We start from the raw sequence: 19374 nt of genomic DNA on the forward strand, positions 1-19374 counted from the left end.
CACACATTTTCTAAACTATGCCTTCACGATGCCCAACGCTCGGAGGGAGCCTCCCTGCTGTCCATTCACTGTTAAAACAATGGGGAGACCTACTGTTCCAAATGTTTATCTTATCTGACTAGGGCTAAAACATTCACTCACTATTCATGACTGGTGCTCATCTGAGCAGAAAAATTAGATCCTTCATCTAAACTGTCTGCTTCTGAACTGTCCTCCACTGGGGATTGAACCCTGTCTGAATCTGTGCTTGTTATGCAAGATGAATATAAGCAGATTCAAGAGGTGAACTTCCTGGAAGAGAAAATATGATGCAGTCTCTGATTCTCGTGGCTTGTTTTGTTTAGTTCTTTACTTCCTAGGAGAGGTCTGACTGAATAGGATTGTCTGTTTAACATTCACCACCCCAGTACAACATACACTGCAGCTCACACCATTAAGGCCCAAATCAATGATTAATAAACCCCAATTAACTTTTGAGCAACACCAAGCTGAGTAAGTGTGAGATCATTCTAGTGGAATTAATTGCTCCAGCGAGGACAACGTGTTTATGTACTTATACGCCTCACTTGTTGCAAAGGAAAGAACTGTGTTGATGCTCTGGTAGGAATAGTTACAGGACAAATCACAGGGAATGTGAATTCATTTTGAAAGACTGTGATAAGGATTGAGAGGGGAAGAGTGTTTTGTCTATTAATATGTTCAACAACTGTGGAGAAAGTCTGTGTGCATAGCAAGGTGTACTGGTACCGTTGTGGCAAATGGATGTGAGACGTGTGTTGCTAGCTACCCCCAGCCCTCACCATGGCACTGCGGCTCCGTGCCGCTCCAGTAGGGGGTGCTGGCGTTGAGGCAGGTCAGTGTGTTGGTTCCCTGCAGCTGGTACCCAGTCAGACAGTAGAAGTAGGCCTCTCCACCAGAGTGGAGGCTGCTCACAGACACATCCCCACAGGCCGGCCGCTGGGGAAAGGTACAGCTCAACACAAAGGCTGTGGGACGAGAGAGAGGGAGGAGAAGAGAGGGAGGAGAAAAGAGAGAGAGAATGAGAGTTGGACACAAACGGCAACTAACAGCATCCACGCTGACTCAAAATAAAAGTGTAACAACAGAAAAATACTTTCTTGCTCATCATAAAGCCTTTTAGAGGGAGGGGAACCAAACCTAAATAATATAGAGAGAGAAGTGTGAAGATGAACACTGACAGGTCATAGACCCTATCCTACCAGAGTACAGTACATGTCTATAGGACCTGTGTTATTCCAGAGCATAACCTTAGTGTCTCAGGATGATGGATTGGTCTGGCCATATACCTAATAGAGGCCATAAAACTGGCCTTTTTGCCCTCCTCCCTGCCTCTCCATTTAGGTACATTCATGACACACTACACACACATACAGTATGGCTTCCTGATGCGTATCATGCTCAACAGAACGCATTGCTTGGCTGAATACCCACTGAGGGACGTAGATCAATAACAGTACTGTTTTTTACTCAAGCTGTGAACATGTAATAGGGACCTGGAGTACTGTCTGTATATCAAGAATGACCCACAAGGGGATCTTTAACAAACAACTGGCAGTGTTTTTCCCCTCATCCCCAGCTATTTTTAACAGATATATGTGTGGTTCTCGCTCCAGGCTGTCTGACTGTAATTGTTGCAGCTTCATTGTTATCCTGTTGGAAGGCAGTGCAGCACTCCACCATTGATTCTGTCTCAAGGAGACATTGCCAAGGAGGTGATGACAGTAACAGGGAACTCATAGAGGATATGATGAGAGTAACAGGGTTCCCATAGAGGATATGTTAACAGTAACAGTGTACCCATAGAGGATATGATGACAGTAACAGAGTATCCATAGAGGATATGATGACAGTAACAGGGTACCCATAGAGGATATGTTGTCGTGACGTTGTATTAGTTAATGTGACGACTGCTGCTCATCGAATGATTAACGGTTTATAATTGCGTGATTAAATGAATTAAGCAATGAATCAAGCAATTATTAACTCATTAACCTGGGGCACCATGGGAACATTGTTTTGATTGAGTTTCTATTTCCCAAATTAACTCAAAGGATATCAGAATATCGATTACAACAGTCGCTAAACTAATCAATTTCCTCTACAGTCTCATAATCTGAACGTCGTACAATCCGGGAATCTGCACGGACCCGGGCTTTACCACTGAATTTACCACACCAATCTTAGTTGATTATTTATTTACTAGCAAGCTAAAATGATGATAAAAATACACATATACAAAACACAGTCTAGCTATTGATTAGGACTTAGTATAACGGGCCAACACACTATGGCGCTTGTTACCCAAAATGGGAATTTTAAAGAGAGAGAAATAAAGGAAGTACACGAGAGAAATATACATTTGGGTTCATTTGTCAGCCATGCTTATTTAACTAGCCTTGCCCCGAACTGCCGCTCTTATGGGTCAGAATATAATGATGTAATTACGTGTTGGAGGTCTCAGGTGGGAAGCTCCGCGTGGGTCGTTTAGGCTTCTAAATGACGCACTTCTCCGGCGCAACTCTCTGGTTGTCCTCACGATGTCAGTGTCCTTCTTGGCTAAGTGGTCTGATCCTCACCCTTGATCGGAAAGGGGTCTTCTGAGGACAGACAGCTCTGTAGCTCAGAGCTCACAGCTTCGGCTCGAATGGTGTCGATACCACGATTCAATGGAGAGTGGAGGCTGGGTGGTTCGGCTTGAATTCACCCGCTTAGACACAGCTACTCGTCCGTAGCTCGTGTAGAAAAATATTTCTTTGTCTTCAACCTTGTGTTTCGTTTTGGGGTTCGTCGACTTTGTTAGACCTTAGCTGCAGCTTGGGGTCAATAGTCTCCCATGTTAATTCTTCACTCTCCTGTCTTATACCCTCGGGTCAGAAGTGGGTGTAACCGCCTTTAGGGCAATTCTCTGGGCGGACCAAGTAAAGGGGGCAAGGCTTAGATTTGGCTAAAAATCCGATTTTAGACACTAACTTCACATTTCATCTTTACCAAAACATTCTGTTTGATTTGGATATTTTCCACTCAACGTACAATGTATAAACATCAGGCACATACGGGGAAAACTCTTAAAGGTACAATGTTTTCATAATAACGTCATCTCTTAACCTTTAAAAACAAATACAAAAGTTACATACATTTTAATATTCCACTTTTCGTCATAACCACCATTGTGGCTGACGGAAACCATTGTTCCAAAGTCCCTTTATTGCATGTTTAATGTTCTGAGGCCAGTTCTCCATTGTTAGGACAAAGGAATTTCTCTGTGGCCTAAGTTTTATTATGGGCGTGAGGTGTCATAAAACCCCCACATCTTCAGACTCCTAGATCTCTCCTCCTCTGTTGGGGGTTTGGGAGATAATCTGTAGGGTGGTGGTCTCCTGTACCCTGACCTGATCAGGACAGTCATGACAGTCCCCCTCTGGTAGGTTCAACTTGGAATGATTCTGCATGTTGCAACCCACCATAAGAATGACCATCGGATGTCCTGGTCTGTGGATCATCAGAGCAGCCCCCCCCCCCTTTGGTGGTTCCCCCTGGTAGGCTTTCCGCAAGCTGTGGATCACCACCAGAATGGATCAAGGAGGTCTGGCAGTGGCTCTGTGTTCCGGCCCGTCGTCCGGTTATCCCGGTTAGTGGACCTAGGCAGTAACTTGGCAGACGTTAATAACGCACAACACTCAGGCAATACATCATTACATTTCCTCCCCAAACGAGCGGCGTCTTGGCTCTAAGGCTTCCTAAGTGTCCAAGGTAATGAAACGAAAAATTGGAATAAAAACATAAAAGTATACAAAATATGTCTACCACACCTTAATCATCTAATATGGACTATGTTCTATATATGTCCAAGGTCTTGGCTAAATAGCTCTATCATGGCATTGTCTCTAATGTCATGACTAGGTTGATCCTACTTGCAGGTGGGTAGTTAAGGCACTTGGAAAAACTTGGCCCCTGAAGGCCAAAGCTTACATTAGGGACATTACTGGGCTGACCTAGCGAGTTCGGGAGAGGAGGCTGGGACTGGGCCCTGTAAGAAGGTTTCCGGATCCATTGCCAACTTTCCAAAAATCGGGATCGCTTCCGTCCCACGGGTGATCCTAGTATAAGACCTCATTAGGTCTTCCATTGCACGTGTGCGCCTGTGTACGTAGTAGGTGCACACGCCAAGGGAAATGAGACCAAGGATCATGGTAACAGTCAGGATACTGTCCGGCACCGTCCAAGAGCGGGCGACAGACCAATCTTTTGGTCTGTAGTCAGTCGGGTCGACTAACAGTGCCTCATCCAGTACGCTAAGATCAACAGTCATGGGTCCCTCGTACTGGATTTGGTATTGAATGGCTTGTGGTAACTCAAGGGAACGTTTAGCAAAAGCGTCCGGCATTTCAATCTCTGTGTCTATCCGGTCGTCGGGAAGGTGGTATAGAGTGAGGTCGTCTACGTGAATAATCGCCCCCTCTGGTACCGTAACAAAAGCAGTCTGGTTGGGGAGGTTCAATTGGGTGATGGAGTCATGGCGTTCGTAAGTCATAGTGGCGGACGCGAACGGTGTGTTGACCAACCATCGGTTCCCTACCACCTCCACTTGTGTGGTGGTGTCCCCATCCCTGGCTGTTAGTTTGGCTCTACAGCGTTCTTCGCTGGTGATAGCTTTAATACCACAAAGACGCTCAGTGTTATCCCTGACAAATGGTTTGCTAGGACAAAGGTAGTGGACATCTTTGGTTAGAGTACACATTAGCAGGTTAGGGGTGAGATAGAAATCTGGGTTGTTTTCCTGGTAAGCTACAACTGGGGGCGTGGCAATCTTTACGTGGGTACTGTCGCGCCAAAATCCTACATTGAGAACCGTTTTCAATCTATAGATATTCTCCAGTTCAACAACCGGCAGCGTCAGTAGAAAACCCACTTCATTACGATCAACATCAACGTGTATTGGGATGGCCGACCCCAGACTATAGGCCAAATGTGATTGTAACGGCCTTAGTGTGGTTGAAGTAGCTGAGGTCAATATGTCGTGCACCATTGAGAGGGGCACTAGATATGAGGGGATTCTATTCATGGCCAAGTGGTCCATAGAAGAGCTAACTTCACGGAGAAAATCCTCCAGTAACAATCGAACCAATTGGACATGGGCATAGTCATGGTTCATGACCTCTGCTAGCTTTCCTACAGACAGGATAGTTTTGTTCAGGAGAGTAGCGTGTGTGTTGACCACCAGAATAGTGTCCTGGAGAGACTTTCCCACATGTTGCAACCTAAGGGCCTGTGCCTTCATCTGCTGCTGGATAAGTGGCATCTCTTCAGTAATCTCCCTAACATTCCTCTTGACTGTGGCTAGACTGACTGCGTTGACGGCAGTGGTACCTAGGGCACATAGTGACCCTACGGCTGCCCCTATCGATAGTAGCGCCCCGACGAATCGTTTTTCTCGCCTGGGCTCAGCTAGTTCTGACTGGGTTACTGTGAACTTTTGGAGTTGGGCCAACATATGGGCAGTGTCTAGCTGGGCGTGCTTAATTGCCTGGCTGGTCCAGTCAGCCCCGGCCCAACTCAAATGCGCCGCAGGTGGAATGTGTTGGCGGTACACATTCTCTGCATCTAGGCGGACATATACCCTCTGCGTGTGTACTCTGCAGTTAGTTATGAGGAGTCCTGGATCGTCGCGGAGAACGATTCCCGTAGGGGGTCCGTTCGTGATTACGTCTGCTGGGTTGGTTTTGACCAGGGCGCAGAGTGTCAGGATCATCCAAAGGAACTCCATCCTACAGAAACGCATAATCAGAGATTGTTGGATTATTTTAATTGTTTGTATTCGTAAACAAAATTGTTTTGACAACTATTTTTCTGTTTTTCTTATTTTTAATCAGTACAGCGCAGGACGATATCACTAGTGACAACAGATGTATATCTGGTAGCTGGGAAGAGAATAAAAGATATTAGGTGCAACGTACTGGTCTCCTGGAAGGGATCAGCTGAGGGTACTTAAGAATTTTCTTAGTACCTCTGGTTTTTTGCTAGGGTTTTTATCTATTCGGTGCTGGCTAGCACCCCTTCTATTCCCGTGGGGGGAGTGTACAACTTGATTTGGTTCCGGTGGACCCACTTTAATGTGGCGTTTTGTCGACCTTTGCTGATTTTGATCTGGTAAGCTACAGGTGATAGCTTCACCACAATCTCGTGTGGCCCCGTCCAGTGGGGCAGGAACTTTGTTGCGACGCCCGCGGGTTTGGTGTATATGTAGTACCACACCTTATCTCCGACCTCGAACACCTGGTGTGAGGCTTTTTTGTCGTAATAGGTCTTGTCACCTTCTGCACTTCTTTCCAATTGTCCTTGAGCGTACGCAAAGGTAGTCTGGAGATGGTTCCGCAAGTCGGTCACGTATTGATGAGCCGTGTAGGCGGTGGCTGCGGCGACATCTCCCGGTTGGTACAGGAGATGCAGTGGAAGGGTCATTTGCCGGCCCGTCATCATCTCAAAGGGTGTCATTCCCGTAGACCTGTTGCGTGTGGCTCTGATTGCCATCAGTACCAATGGGAGTTTGAGGTCCCAATCTTTGTGGTTGGCTGCCACATATTTCCTCAAGATTCTGACAATTGATTGGTTGCTCCTTTCTACCCCCCCCCCGAGCTCCTAGGGTGGTACGCGATGTGGAGTTTAGCTTTGACTCCCAGGAGCTTCCACAGTTCGGTCATTACAGCTGCCGAAAAGTGGGTTCCTCTGTCGCTGTCCACGGTTTCTCCTGGCAGGCCGAAACGACTGAAAACGTGGTTTAGCAAAAGAACGGCAGTGGTTTCCGCTGTGTCATTGGTCGCCGGCAGGCACTCCACCCACTTTGTGAATGCGCAAGTCACTGTGAGGAGGTACTTGTTGCCTCTGGCCGACCTGGCAACTGGGCCGACCCAGTCGATCTGGATCGAGCTCCAGGGGTAAGACACACCCTTGCGTTGCAGGGGTGCTCTGTGAAGTGGCTTGGTGGGTTGAAACTGGCAGCAAACTAGACACCCCCTCACGTATCGTGCCACGTCTTGTTCCATGTGAGGCCAGTGGGCCACCTGTCGCAATGTTTCACATGTAGCCTTGACCCCCCTATGGCCTCCACATGGCTCATCGTGGGCATGAGCTATCATTATCCCCCTCTGTGTTTCAGGAACCACCCACCTTCGAGCGGTGTCGGTTTCTGAAACATACACCAATAGGTCATCTACAAGTGTGAGGTGCTGTTTAGTTGCGTACAGTGAACGCAAGTCGTGCGAACCTGCCAAAGCCAGTTCGGACACTGGGTGGTTGACAGGATCCGACAGGAATGCCATCAACGTGGCGAGGGACTCATCTTGGTGTTGCATTGCTACCAGGTCGCCATTCATGAATGAATGCGTTAGCAACACATTATGTTTGTGCGACGACGTTTTCCGTGGTGCTACATGGCTACGCGTTACCGCAGACACCATAGCTTCCTCAGTGGGTTTTTCGTCTCGAGCAGCAAACACCCAAGGGGTGCCGTGAATTGCACCAGATTTCGCCATGCTGTCAGCATGGTCGTTGCCAAGTTTGTCACGACCAGGTGATTTGGAGTGTCCCTTGACTTTCTTCCAATACACCTGTATGTCGTGTTTGGTGATGAGATCATCACAAGCTAGAATGAGCTCATTGTTTTCCACCTCTTTACCACTTGAAGTAGTCATGTGCTTTTGTTTCCAAAACGGCAAGTGGCATAAGAAGGTGAGTCTCGCGTAGTTAGAGTCGGTGCAGATCGCCAGTTCTGCCAATTCGTGTTTCACCGCTGTTTGCAGGGTGATCAGCACGCCAGCCACTTCTGCAAACTGGCTGGTCTTGTTGCCAAACTGGCTGGTCTTGTTGCCAAGCTGAAATTGAAGTGGTTTGCACGGAATGTCGTTGTGCCATACCAATCCCACCCCAGCTTGCAAGTGGTCTAGATGGCGGTAAGAACAGCCATCTACAAATGCCATCGGCATGTCGAGACACACGTTCTCTTCTAAATAGTGATGGTTCGAGGGCAATGGCGGAGCGTTGTCACGCGGGGGTGGTCCGGAGTCGGTTTCATCGTCACCACAGTGTTGACACACCGCCAAAGCACTGCCCAAAGGCAGGTTCTTTGCTTTTGCGTAGTTGATTACTACATCATGGCTCTGCAGCGTCATGAGCCAAGCCGCTATCCTGCTGTTGTGTACAGCACCCTCACGGATTCGTTGGCTTTTCAGAAAAGTCACAGGCTGGTGACATGTTTCTATGATCACCTTTTGTCCGCCGACATAACTGGTGAAGTGTTTGATCGCCCAGACTGTCGACAGCAGCGCTTTTTCGCAGTCTGAGTATTTGTGTTCGGCGGGGTTGAGTGTTTTGCTCGCGTAAGCAACCACACGTTTGTCTTGGTCGTATTTTTGGTACAACCCAGCGCTAAGGCAGTGCTCTGAGAAACCGACTTCCAAAAAGAATGTCTTGTCTTTGTTGGGGTATACCAGGCAGGGTGCCTCGCAAAGCAGGTTTTTCAAGGAAGCCACCGCTTCGTTGTGAGTGACATCCCAAACGAATGGGGTGTCTTTCTGAAGAAGGTGAGTCAACGGTTTTGACAAGTCGGCGTAGTTTTCGATGAATTGACGGGAGTAATTACATACTCCCATGAAGCTGCGCACCTCGTGAAGGTTTGTAGGTGTTTTGATTTTGCGGACTGCTTGGATTCGGTTAGACTGTGGCAGGATGCCCTTGGCACCCACCAGAAGCCCAACGTAGTTTACCTTGGTCCTGCACCATTGTCCTTTCATGATGGCCAACTTAGCCCCTGCAGTCCCGAGTTGGGTGAGAACGTGGTCCATTTCATTGAGGTGATGTGACCAAGTCTCACTTCTCATGAGAACGTCGTCCACGTAAATTATCGTCCCCCTAGAGGCTGCGTCTGGCATCGCCTTGTGCAGGAAGATGTTGAACTCTGAGGGGGAGTTCGCATACCCGAATGGGCAACGATTGAACGTGAAGAGCTTGTTCGAGAAAGAGAAAGCCAACTTGTGTTGGTCACGCGGGTCGACTGTCATGGTCCAGAAACCATTTGCCACGTCGACGGTGGAGAAGTACTTGGCGTTTGCCACCTTTGGCAACTCTTGGTCGAGCTGTGCCATTGGCCAACGAGACAACGGAACCAGTTTGTTGAGTTGTCTATAGTCAATGGTAAGACGCCATTTACCCGTTGGTTTCAGAACGGGCCACACGGGAGCGCTGTACGTACTGTTACATTCCCTGATTATTCGTTTAGCTAATAAGGAATCGATAATCTCTTGTACTGCTGCGTATGCTGCGAGCGGGATTTTGTATTGTCTAACGAACGTAGGAGTTGCTCCGGGTGGCGTAGGAATACGCACCACATGGATACCCGTAACCCCGCAATCCAGCGAGTCTGTCGACCAGATCTCACTGTGTTTGTTAAACAATTCTCTCAACTGATGGCGTTCAGTGTCATTGACAAGAGCATCAGCCTCCGACAGTAGTTGTATTACCTGTGCATGGAAACCAGGATATGGTTCGGCGACATTGTACAGGTCTTCATCGGGTGGTGACGGCATGTCACCTTTGGAAGAGTCATCGGTTGTTTCCTCACAAGAGTGTACTTCGCATGCAGGAGGAGACGCAATATCATCCTCCGTGACGATGGAGTATATTAACAGGTTGCTGTCAGGATCGACATCCAGCCGGAATGCCGATGTGTCGTCCAGTGGAAATACGGGAGTTAGTGCTATTGCTTTTGACTGACAAGTAAACAGCGTACCTCCCTCGCCATCTAGGTCTAGGGAGGACGGAAGAGGCCCAATCACAGGAACAACTAGTTCAAAATCATGGAAGGCATAATCGATCAATGTTCCTAGCTGAGTGTGCCGAGGAATGGAAATATCCGCTCGAGTCAGATTTTGTACCAGGAGGTAAGTGGATCTAGCGGTTAGTTCCAACAGTGGGTTGCCATTGATAGTTAGCCCCAAGTCGAATAGTTTTGGGGAGGGTTGGAAGAACGCAGTGGTGCCTTCCATCCGGTATCCGGGCGCCAGGTTCAGTCTTACAGAAACCTCTGTGGTTCTTGCTGGTATCAACATGGCGGACTCAGTTATCGTCTTGCAAGCTTCAGGAATAGTCTGCCCGGAAGCCATTCGCACCGGGTCGAAAGACAAGGCATGTTGGTTTGGCTGCGCCAAAGACCAAAGAACTTGGTGTATGATATCAAGTTTAACACCCAATCTTACCAAAATGTCCGCTCCCACATAGACTGTATGTGGGAGGTCCGCGACAACCAGTAGGTAGTGGGATAATTCCTTGGTTCCAATGCGGATCGATAGCGCACACACCCCTATTGCGGTGAGTGTTGTCTGGGGAGTCGTTCCCAGTGGAAATCTAAACGTTTTCGGCACAAGGGGATGGCAGTTAGCCGTTTTCGAAATTTCGTTGAACATTTCCAAACTGATTGGGATTTTTCTGACCAGGTGGCCAGCCTGGTATCCTCAGCCGTTTAGGCACACGCCCCCTATCAGAGGAGGGCGGTAAGTGTCGGCTGGTGAATCACCCAAGCCGCACAAGAAAACCACATGTTCGGTTAAGTTCCGAGTCGAACTCACATTGTCCTTTGCCACAAATGGCGGGCTCATGGCCAAGTTCACAGGGTTTGCGTCAGATGCTGACGTCGGACCCACGTCGTTGCACAATGTATGGCAGGTAGCCTTGGAAGAATGAGGCGAAGTCAACGGAGTAGGCATAGGTATTTGTGACCAGATTTGATTGGTTTTCCAATCCATTAGTGGTACCAAACGGTCAATTAAATCACTCCCAATCAGCATTCGTTCGATTTCGATGCTAGTCACATACACGGGGTGTATCAGTGACACGCTTTCGAAGTTGAGTTTAAGTAGGAGACGTTTGGTTAGGGGCGAGGTAGCTTGAGTGAAACCTCGAAGATTCGTATCGCAATGTTCCGTTTTCAACCAACGTTTTGTTGGGTCCACTGCCCTTTTTAGTTCATCCAGCAAGGTTTCGGATATGAGGGAAATTGTTGAACCCGAATCTATCAGAGCGTGACAGGTCACACAGTCCTCCAGGACTGTTCTAAGGTATGGCCTGTTCGAGTTGGTTTTTCTCGTCATACCCCCAACAAAATGGAGTGGGTTGGGAGAACGGAGCGGTTTGTAATCTGCGTCGATTTCCAAGACAGATAAGTCACCTACGTGACCCAGTGGGTCCTCTATCGGAATGGTAGAGGAATCATCTGTTGCAAAGCTGCTTATCTCGTGCATCTCCACCTCCGTGTCCAAGTCTGTAGACAAAACCTGCGGGCTTGTGTCTAGAACGGGCGGCACCTGGACAGGGATTTGAGTGGGGGCGGGGGTAATGGAAATGTTTGCGTCCTCTTGAATTGCATGAATTTCGGCGGACTCGGTTTCCAACGATTTTACGCCTAGTCATGAGGATTTATCCTTGTCCTCTTTCTCAAATTTCTTACGATGCAGTACATATTTTATCAGAGCTTCTATATCATTTCGGTTAGCGTTTAAATCATTGTTGAACACTTTGTTGCCCTTGTTACGCTTGTTACCCTTGTGTCCAGACCCTTTGTGAGAGTTAGGCGGAGGGGCATGTCGGCTAGGTTGATCTCTACGGGACCTGTTAGATTGGGGACGTTCATCGTAGCTATTGTTACGGCGGTGGTTGTCGGGGTGGTGGTTACTTGGTAGCCACCCCCTTTGATCGTCCTCTTTTACAGCATATGTCCCAGATGCAGCCCCTTCTAATTCGAGTGATGGATCCCGCCTAAGCTCAAAAGTTGAGGTGTCCGGGCTCTTAGCCCGGCTTGCTTTTGATGCTTCAAAAGCGGTGCTTGCCAGCTCTCGGAGCGTCGAGATTGGCAACCCGACGTGGGCAGTAGGGCCCAAGTAGTTAATGAAGTTGGGAGACATGTTTGACAGAAAAAGTTGTTTGAACGGTAATAGGTCTTCCATTCCTGTTTCAGTGAGCTTGCCAAAGTAAGCTGAACGAAGCCGGTGATAGTAGGCTTGTGGGTGTTCATTTCGAGCTTGTCTGATATTGTTAGCCAACGAACTATCGTGTTTGCGAGTCGCAGAACCACTGAATTCTATTTTCAAAACCGTGGCAAGTTTAGCATAGTCGTTTTGCACGTGTTGCTCTTGTAGACGGATGAACCTTGTCACGTGTCTGTTGGACGTTCGCTTCAAAAGATAGAGCCTATCTGCATTCGTAGCGTTTGGGTAGCCATCCAAGGCGTCCTCTATGTCTGCTAAGAATGTCTCAGTGTCGTTTGGCTTTCCCGGAACGGGGTCGAAGAGGCGGAAGTTTTTGACGATTTTGTCAAGGCGATCCCCGCCAAGTGCGCGGGGAGCATCTGCACTCTCCCGTGGAGAATTGTGGGCCGAGAGGCCAAGAGGAAAAGTCAAGCTGTGGTTGTGTTGGCGAGGAGGCCCCAATTCACTGTGGGCCGAATGGCCAAGAGAAAGAGGCTGAAATCTCCTGTCATCTACATTCCCTCATTCTCTTAGCTCCGGATGTGAGCTAGGTTGCTTGGTTTGGTTGTCCCGCGATAGCGCGTGACTGTTCTGGAGTTCCTCCAGATGATACCTAAGGGTGGTGTTATGCTGCATCGCAGAGTCCACCTGGGAGTTGAGGGTGTTTATTTTCGACACGTAGGTGTCGCCCTTTTTTCGCTCGGCCTCATACTTATCTGTCATGGTTTGCAGGGAGAGGTCGCGAGTGTGGAGTGAGAGATCCAGTGATGCGATGTCCTCCTTTTGTTTAGAGGTCACATTTTCCAACTTTCTCACCTGGTCTTTCTCATCCTTCATTAAATCAGCGACTTCAATGAGTTCTGCTGTTTTGTCCTCCAACTTGGTCATTGTGTTCATTAACTGATCGTCTTTGGTCTGCAGCTTTTGGAATAGAGCATTATTGCTTTGAGTGGTTTCATTCACAACCGTTTGTAGGGCATCAATTTGCTCGCCCTGTTTTCTAGCTAGCTCGTCCGATTCATCTAGTTTCGCGTGCACTTCATCGTATTTAGTTTTGGCTAAACCGAGTTGTTCTTTTAGAATACGGACTTGGTCAAGAGTTTGTTCGCGTTCTTTGTTATACGTGTTAGACAGATCTTCCAATTTATCTGTTCTCACACACAGTTCCTCAGCTAGCAGTAGCTTATCTTTTTCGGCTTTCGATGCCAGCTCCCTGGTTCTCTCCACCTGTACCTTGAACTCCCCAGCTTCCTGCTCGTGCCTCTGCTGGGCACTGAGGTACTGGTGCACTGTCCATCTCTGCTGGTGGGCATAGTTGAGGGCTAAACTGGAGAGAACCTTCACAAGGCCTCCGCCTGATGGTCTATTTTGAAGAGCGTCTGTCGCAATGTCTGCATTTTTCTCGCTTATGGCATTGAAATCTAACATTTTAAGCCCCTCGGCATAGTTAGGATTTGCATCGTTGCTGAGGTCCGCGATCAATCTTTCCGTGGGTGAAGGTCCACTGATTAGAGGGGAAATGGGTGGAAACCCATCTGATGGATTGCTCATTATTATGATTGTCAGTTATTTCAATTTACGTAATGTTTGGGTTTTTTAGTTGGAGGCTGCAAACACGATTTAACTCAGTTTGTAAACGTCAATGAATCATCAAGACTGGGTCAGTAATGTGAGTTGGTTATTACTGAACTTGCCAAAACAGGTTTAATTGATTAAATCGATTTTAATGATAAATCTAACCTGTATCGGCTATTTGGGAATTTTAATTTTAATTCACCTGAAAGAGTTGCTATCTCTAAGTTAACGTTGAAAAGTTTAACTATGTCTCATTGGTTAGTACACATTAGTTTGCGTATTATTCCAATAACCAACCTGGACGGTAGTGTAGCAATTTAATGTATATTAAATTGAACGAGACAATGATATCCAATCAGTTGAGACTGGTTGGATATCGTACAGCATAACCTGAATTATTTAAAAATAATTACTGGTGATTCTTCACCACCGGAGGTCACTGTTAACACAAGCTAAAATCAACAGGGTACCAGTGAAAATAGAATTTTACAATACTGTTAAAAAGTCTACCTAAACACCATTAAGCTGGTAAATGGCTTTAATCTATTAATCAATTTGAATGATTAGTCAACCCCGTATAGGCTAAAGGAATTAGCTTTAATTGACCTGAAGTAATTGCTATATCTAAGTTAACATTGAAACAGTTTAACCATGTCTCATTGGTTATGGCACATTCGTGTGTGTATTATTCCCATAACCAACCATAGTGTACCAACCATAACCAGGTAGTGTAGCAATTTAATGTATATTAAATTGAACGAGACAATGATATCCAATCAGTTGAGACTGGTTGGATATCGTACAGCGTAACCTGACTTATTTCACGAAAAATGACTGCCGTTTCTTCGCCAGAGGTTACGGATAGCCCAAGCTGAGATCTCACAGGATTCCCGTCTAACGCGGGAATTCACTATGAACAAAGACGAAAACAAAAATGGCTGCTTCCCTTTGTTAGCTTAGCATCTGGCGCAATGCTTAGCTTTCCTCGCGCGGGGTTTCCCCCTCGCCGCACAAGGGATGTTCCCTCCAACAAGGGACCAGGTTTACTTGGTGACGTCTCACGTTCAACCCTTAACCTCTCCCCGTTACCAAACGCGAGAGGTAGAGAGATAATAACTTCGCTTCGGTCAAACGAATATATCTACTCTAATTTCCGTAATGGCTGGCTCATATGTCCTCTGCTCTAGGAATTACTTATGACCGAGTCAGATCACTCCTGAAAGCGATCGACAGAAATAACACTACGTTAGGCCCAACTAGTATTATTTCTCAGAATGCCTGCATCGGCTGGTACATATGCCCTAGCTGTTAGCATTCAGTAGACCCCCCTTCACACTGGCTTTGGTCAGATATACAACAGGGGTCGTTCTCTCCCAACCAGTATCTGGGTGAAATGGAACGACACACACACTTCTCTCCCGCACTAGTCCTGCCTATAGCTATTAATGGAATGTATATATATTGCTACACAATTGATATGGAATAACACAACAGTGCGGCCTAGTCCTATCTTAGACTCCTCACAGGGGGCGCCATATGTCGTGACGTTGTATTAGTTAATGTGACGACTGCTGCTCATCGAATGATTAACGGTTTACAATTGCGTGATTAAATGAATTAAGCAATGAATCAAGCAATTATTAACTCATTAACCTGGGGCACCATGGGAACATTGTTTTGATTGAGTTTCTATTTCCCAAATTAACTCAAAGGATATCAGAATATCGATTACAACAGTCGCTAAACTAATCAATTTCCTCTACAGTCTCATAATCTGAACGTCGTACAATCCGGGAATCTGCACGGACCCGGGCTTTACCACTGAATTTACCACACCAATCTTAGTTGATTATTTATTTACTAGCAAGCTAAAATGATGATAAAAATACACATACACAAAACACAGTCTAGCTATTGATTAGGACTTAGTATAACGGGCCAACACACTATGGCGCTTGTTACCCAAAATGGGGATTTTAAAGAGAGAGAAATAAAGGAAGTACACGAGAGAAATATACATTTGGGTTCATTTGTCAGCCATGCTTATTTAACTAGCCTTGCCCCGAACTGCCGCTCTTATGGGTCAGAATATAATGATGTAATTACGTGTTGGAGGTCTCAGGTGGGAAGCTCCGCGTGGGTCGTTTAGGCTTCTAAATGACGCACTTCTCCGGCGCAACTCTCTGGTTGTCCTCACGATGTCAGTGTCCTTCTTGGCTAAGTGGTCTGATCCTCACCCTTGATCGGAAAGGGGTCTTCTGAGGACAGACAGCTCTGTAGCTCAAAGCTCACAGCTTCGGCTCGAATGGTGTCGATACCACGATTCAATGGAGAGTGGAGGCTGGGTGGTTCGGCTTGAATTCACCCGCTTAGACACAGCTACTCGTCCGTAGCTCGTGTAGAAAAATATTTCTTTGTCTTCAACCTTGTGTTTCGTTTTGGGGTTCGTCGACTTTGTTAGACCTTAGCTGCAGCTTGGGGTCAATAGTCTCCCATGTTAATTCTTCACTCTCCTGTCTTATACCCTCGGGTCAGAAGTGGGTGTAACCGCCTTTAGGGCAATTCTCTGGGCGGACCAAGTAAAGGGGGCAAGGCTTAGATTTGGCTAAAAATCCGATTTTAGACACTAACTTCACATTTCATCTTTACCAAAACATTCTGTTTGATTTGGATATTTTCCACTCAACGTACAATGTATAAACATCAGGCACATACGGGGAAAACTCTTAAAGGTACAATGTTTTCATAATAACGTCATCTCTTAACCTTTAAAAACAAATACAAAAGTTACATACATTTTAATATTCCACTTTTCGTCATAACCACCATTGTGGCTGACGGAAACCATTGTTCCAAAGTCCCTTTATTGCATGTTTAATGTTCTGAGGCCAGTTCTCCATTGTTAGGACAAAGGAATTTCTCTGTGGCCTAAGTTTTATTATGGGCGTGAGGTGTCATAAAAACCCCACATCTTCAGACCCCTAGATCTCTCCTCCTCTGTTGGGGGTTTGGGAGATAATCTGTAGGGTGGTGGTCTCCTGTACCCTGACCTGATCAGGACAGTCATGACAATGTTAACAGTAACAGTGTACCCATAGAGGATATGTTAACAGTAACAGTGTACCCATAGAGGATATGATAACAGTAACAGAGTATCCATAGAGGATATGTTAACAGTAACAGAGTATCCATAGAGGATATGATGACAGTAACAGAGTATCCATAGAGGATATGATGACAGTAACAGAGTATCCATAGAGGATATGTTAACAGTAACAGAGTATCCATAGAGGATATGATGACAGTAACAGGGTACCCATAGAGGATATGTTAACAGTAACAGTGTACCCATAGAGGATATGTTAACAGTAACAGGGTACCCATAGAGGATATGATAACAGTAACAGGGTACCCATAGAGGATATGTTAACAGTAACAGAGTACCCATAGAGGATATGATGACAGTAACAGGGTACCCATAGAGGATATGATGACAGTAACAGGGTACCCATAGAGGATATGATGACAGTAACAGGGTACCCATAGAGGATATGATAACAGTAACAGGGAACCCATAGAGGATATGATACCAGTAACAGAGTACCCATAGAGGATATGTTAACAGTAACAGGGTACCCATAAAGGATATGATAACAGTAACAGGGAACCCATAGAGGATATGATAACAGTAACAGGGTACCCATAGAGGATATGATACCAGTAACAGGGTACCCATAGAGGATATGATAACAGTAACAGGGTACCCATAGAGGATATGATAACAGTAACAGGGAACCCATAGAGGATATGATACCAGTAACAGAGTACCCATAGAGGATATGATAACAGTAACAGGGTACCCATAGAGGATATGATACCAGTAACAGAGTACCCATAGAGGATATGTTAACAGTAACAGGGAACCCATAGAGGAAGTGATGCCACATACTGTACAGTTCAGACCATTCAGTTCAAGTCACAGTACGCTTCACAGGAGCTCCTCTGAGAGTAAAACTTGGGTCCAGGTCTATCTCCCTGGGCCTTACTGGCTCGGTAAGAGCCTGTCTGTCCTGAGGACAGCCTGTTGGACCTAGGCTAAATGATACCACCTCCTCCCCTCCGTCCTCCCCCACTTAAAAACCAACAGCGATAAAAGGCCAGAAGGAGAAGGTCGTGCAGAGATAGAGGAGAGGCCTGCTGCTGACGGCTGTCTAATCTTTCTAGTGCATGCAATATGAAAGCTAAAAGCGCTTCTCTGAGTCAATGAGCCAATGAGCAGGGCTCAGACACTCCCCTCGGCTATCCATTTTATTTATGGTTTATTGTGTATTAGCACAGCAGGGCCTGGCTCAGGGGCGAAGGCATGGGGGTGTTGTTATAGCATCATCACCCTGCTGTTTCTGTTTCAATTAGACTAATACAGAGGGGGCACTGGAGGCTGGCCTAACGTGAAGCTGCTCCCAACCAGGTACTAAATCACACTAGCAGCCAGCCTCCTCCTCTCCACTGTCTCCACAGCTTTCTCCTCCCACTGTGTTATAGAGGACATAAAATGAGATGGGTTCAGACTGGTAACGATGCCGTTGGAACAACTGGCTTGGGAGATTAGCTGGCGGCTAAGTAGCACTAGCAGATTCAATGGCCATCTTTATTTTCTGAGTAGCCCTCAACACCCTGGAGAGATATGATAGGGTACACACTGGGCCATAGAACTCAGTCACACGCTCAGTCCACATTCAGGCCACCACACAGGGACAGCGGAACCAAATATAGCCTACAAAATATCACCACGTTTTTACCAAAATTGTGACTTTACAGTGTTGTCTGTAAAACTTTGTCACTACGAGAGCTTCGGACTATAAGGTTCTATCTACAAAAAGTTGATTCTGAGATAATTGGCTTTAAAGTTATGAACCCTCATTGGTTTGAATGGTGTCAACAATTGTTATATTGTGTTATTTTGAACTTAACAACATGAACTGGGATATTTAGAGTACTATATAGGTAGAGAACATTGAACAGAACAAGGCTATGTCAATAACTACATTTAGACAGAAACGCAGATATGACTTTAATGTCCCAAGCTATCCACTAGGTAAAGACATTACCAACCTTTTCACAACCTATTTATAATGAAATGTTAACAGGATTTTCAGGCTAGTTTTTCCTCCTCATGTACCTGCTCTGCCAGAACTTAAACATGTTCACAATTTATACATTCACAACCCTACCAAACCAAACGTTGAAGACGCTGCTAAGCACCCAGTCTCATTACTAATTCCAGACGTGCTGTCGTCTTAGCACAGAAGAAGAAATGCAGAACGGGTGGCAGTTTGCCGTCACAGCGGTCACCTCAGTCCCCTCAGCCATTTGACTCTTCTCTGCCTGCAATCAGAGAGAGGCCTGTCCTCATAACGCAGCAGCGCTAGCTCGCTAACAGAGACGAATGGGCTATTAAGACTCCTGTATTTTACATGACCTAATGGAAGATGCATCCTCCTCCACACCATCCACGGGCATTAATTATGAAACACAGAGGGGATTCATTTGCAGCCAGGCTCATCAGGCCTTATTGAGAATAACTGTGTGTGACAGGCTCACTGAGGAGAGAGGACAGGGGCATATGGGAAATCTGTTTCAGTGTTTAGATTGGATTAAACGCTGCCTCACATTAACCTCCACGGATCAGCGAGAGCAAAGGAAGGGTAAAATGACCTTACAGACCTGTGACTGTGAGTCTGAAGGCCCCTAAGGGATATGAAAGATG

At 46.4% G+C, this 19374-nt stretch overlaps 1 protein-coding gene across 2 annotated transcripts in view; it reads right to left on the reverse strand.

Annotated features, from left to right (window-relative positions):
• LOC115206470 (seizure protein 6) overlaps positions 1–19374 on the reverse strand; it is a 136012-nt gene that overhangs the window by 19485 nt on the left and 97153 nt on the right. For both annotated transcript variants that reach the window (XM_029773505.1, XM_029773506.1), the window contains exon 5: positions 801–986. In XM_029773505.1, coding sequence (XP_029629365.1) covers positions 801–986 — 186 coding nt within the window. The remainder of the gene's footprint in view (positions 1–800; positions 987–19374) is intronic.

The sequence above is a fragment of the Salmo trutta genome, chromosome 13 (genome assembly GCF_901001165.1).
Source record: "Salmo trutta chromosome 13, fSalTru1.1, whole genome shotgun sequence".
Lineage (NCBI taxonomy): Eukaryota > Metazoa > Chordata > Actinopteri > Salmoniformes > Salmonidae > Salmo > Salmo trutta.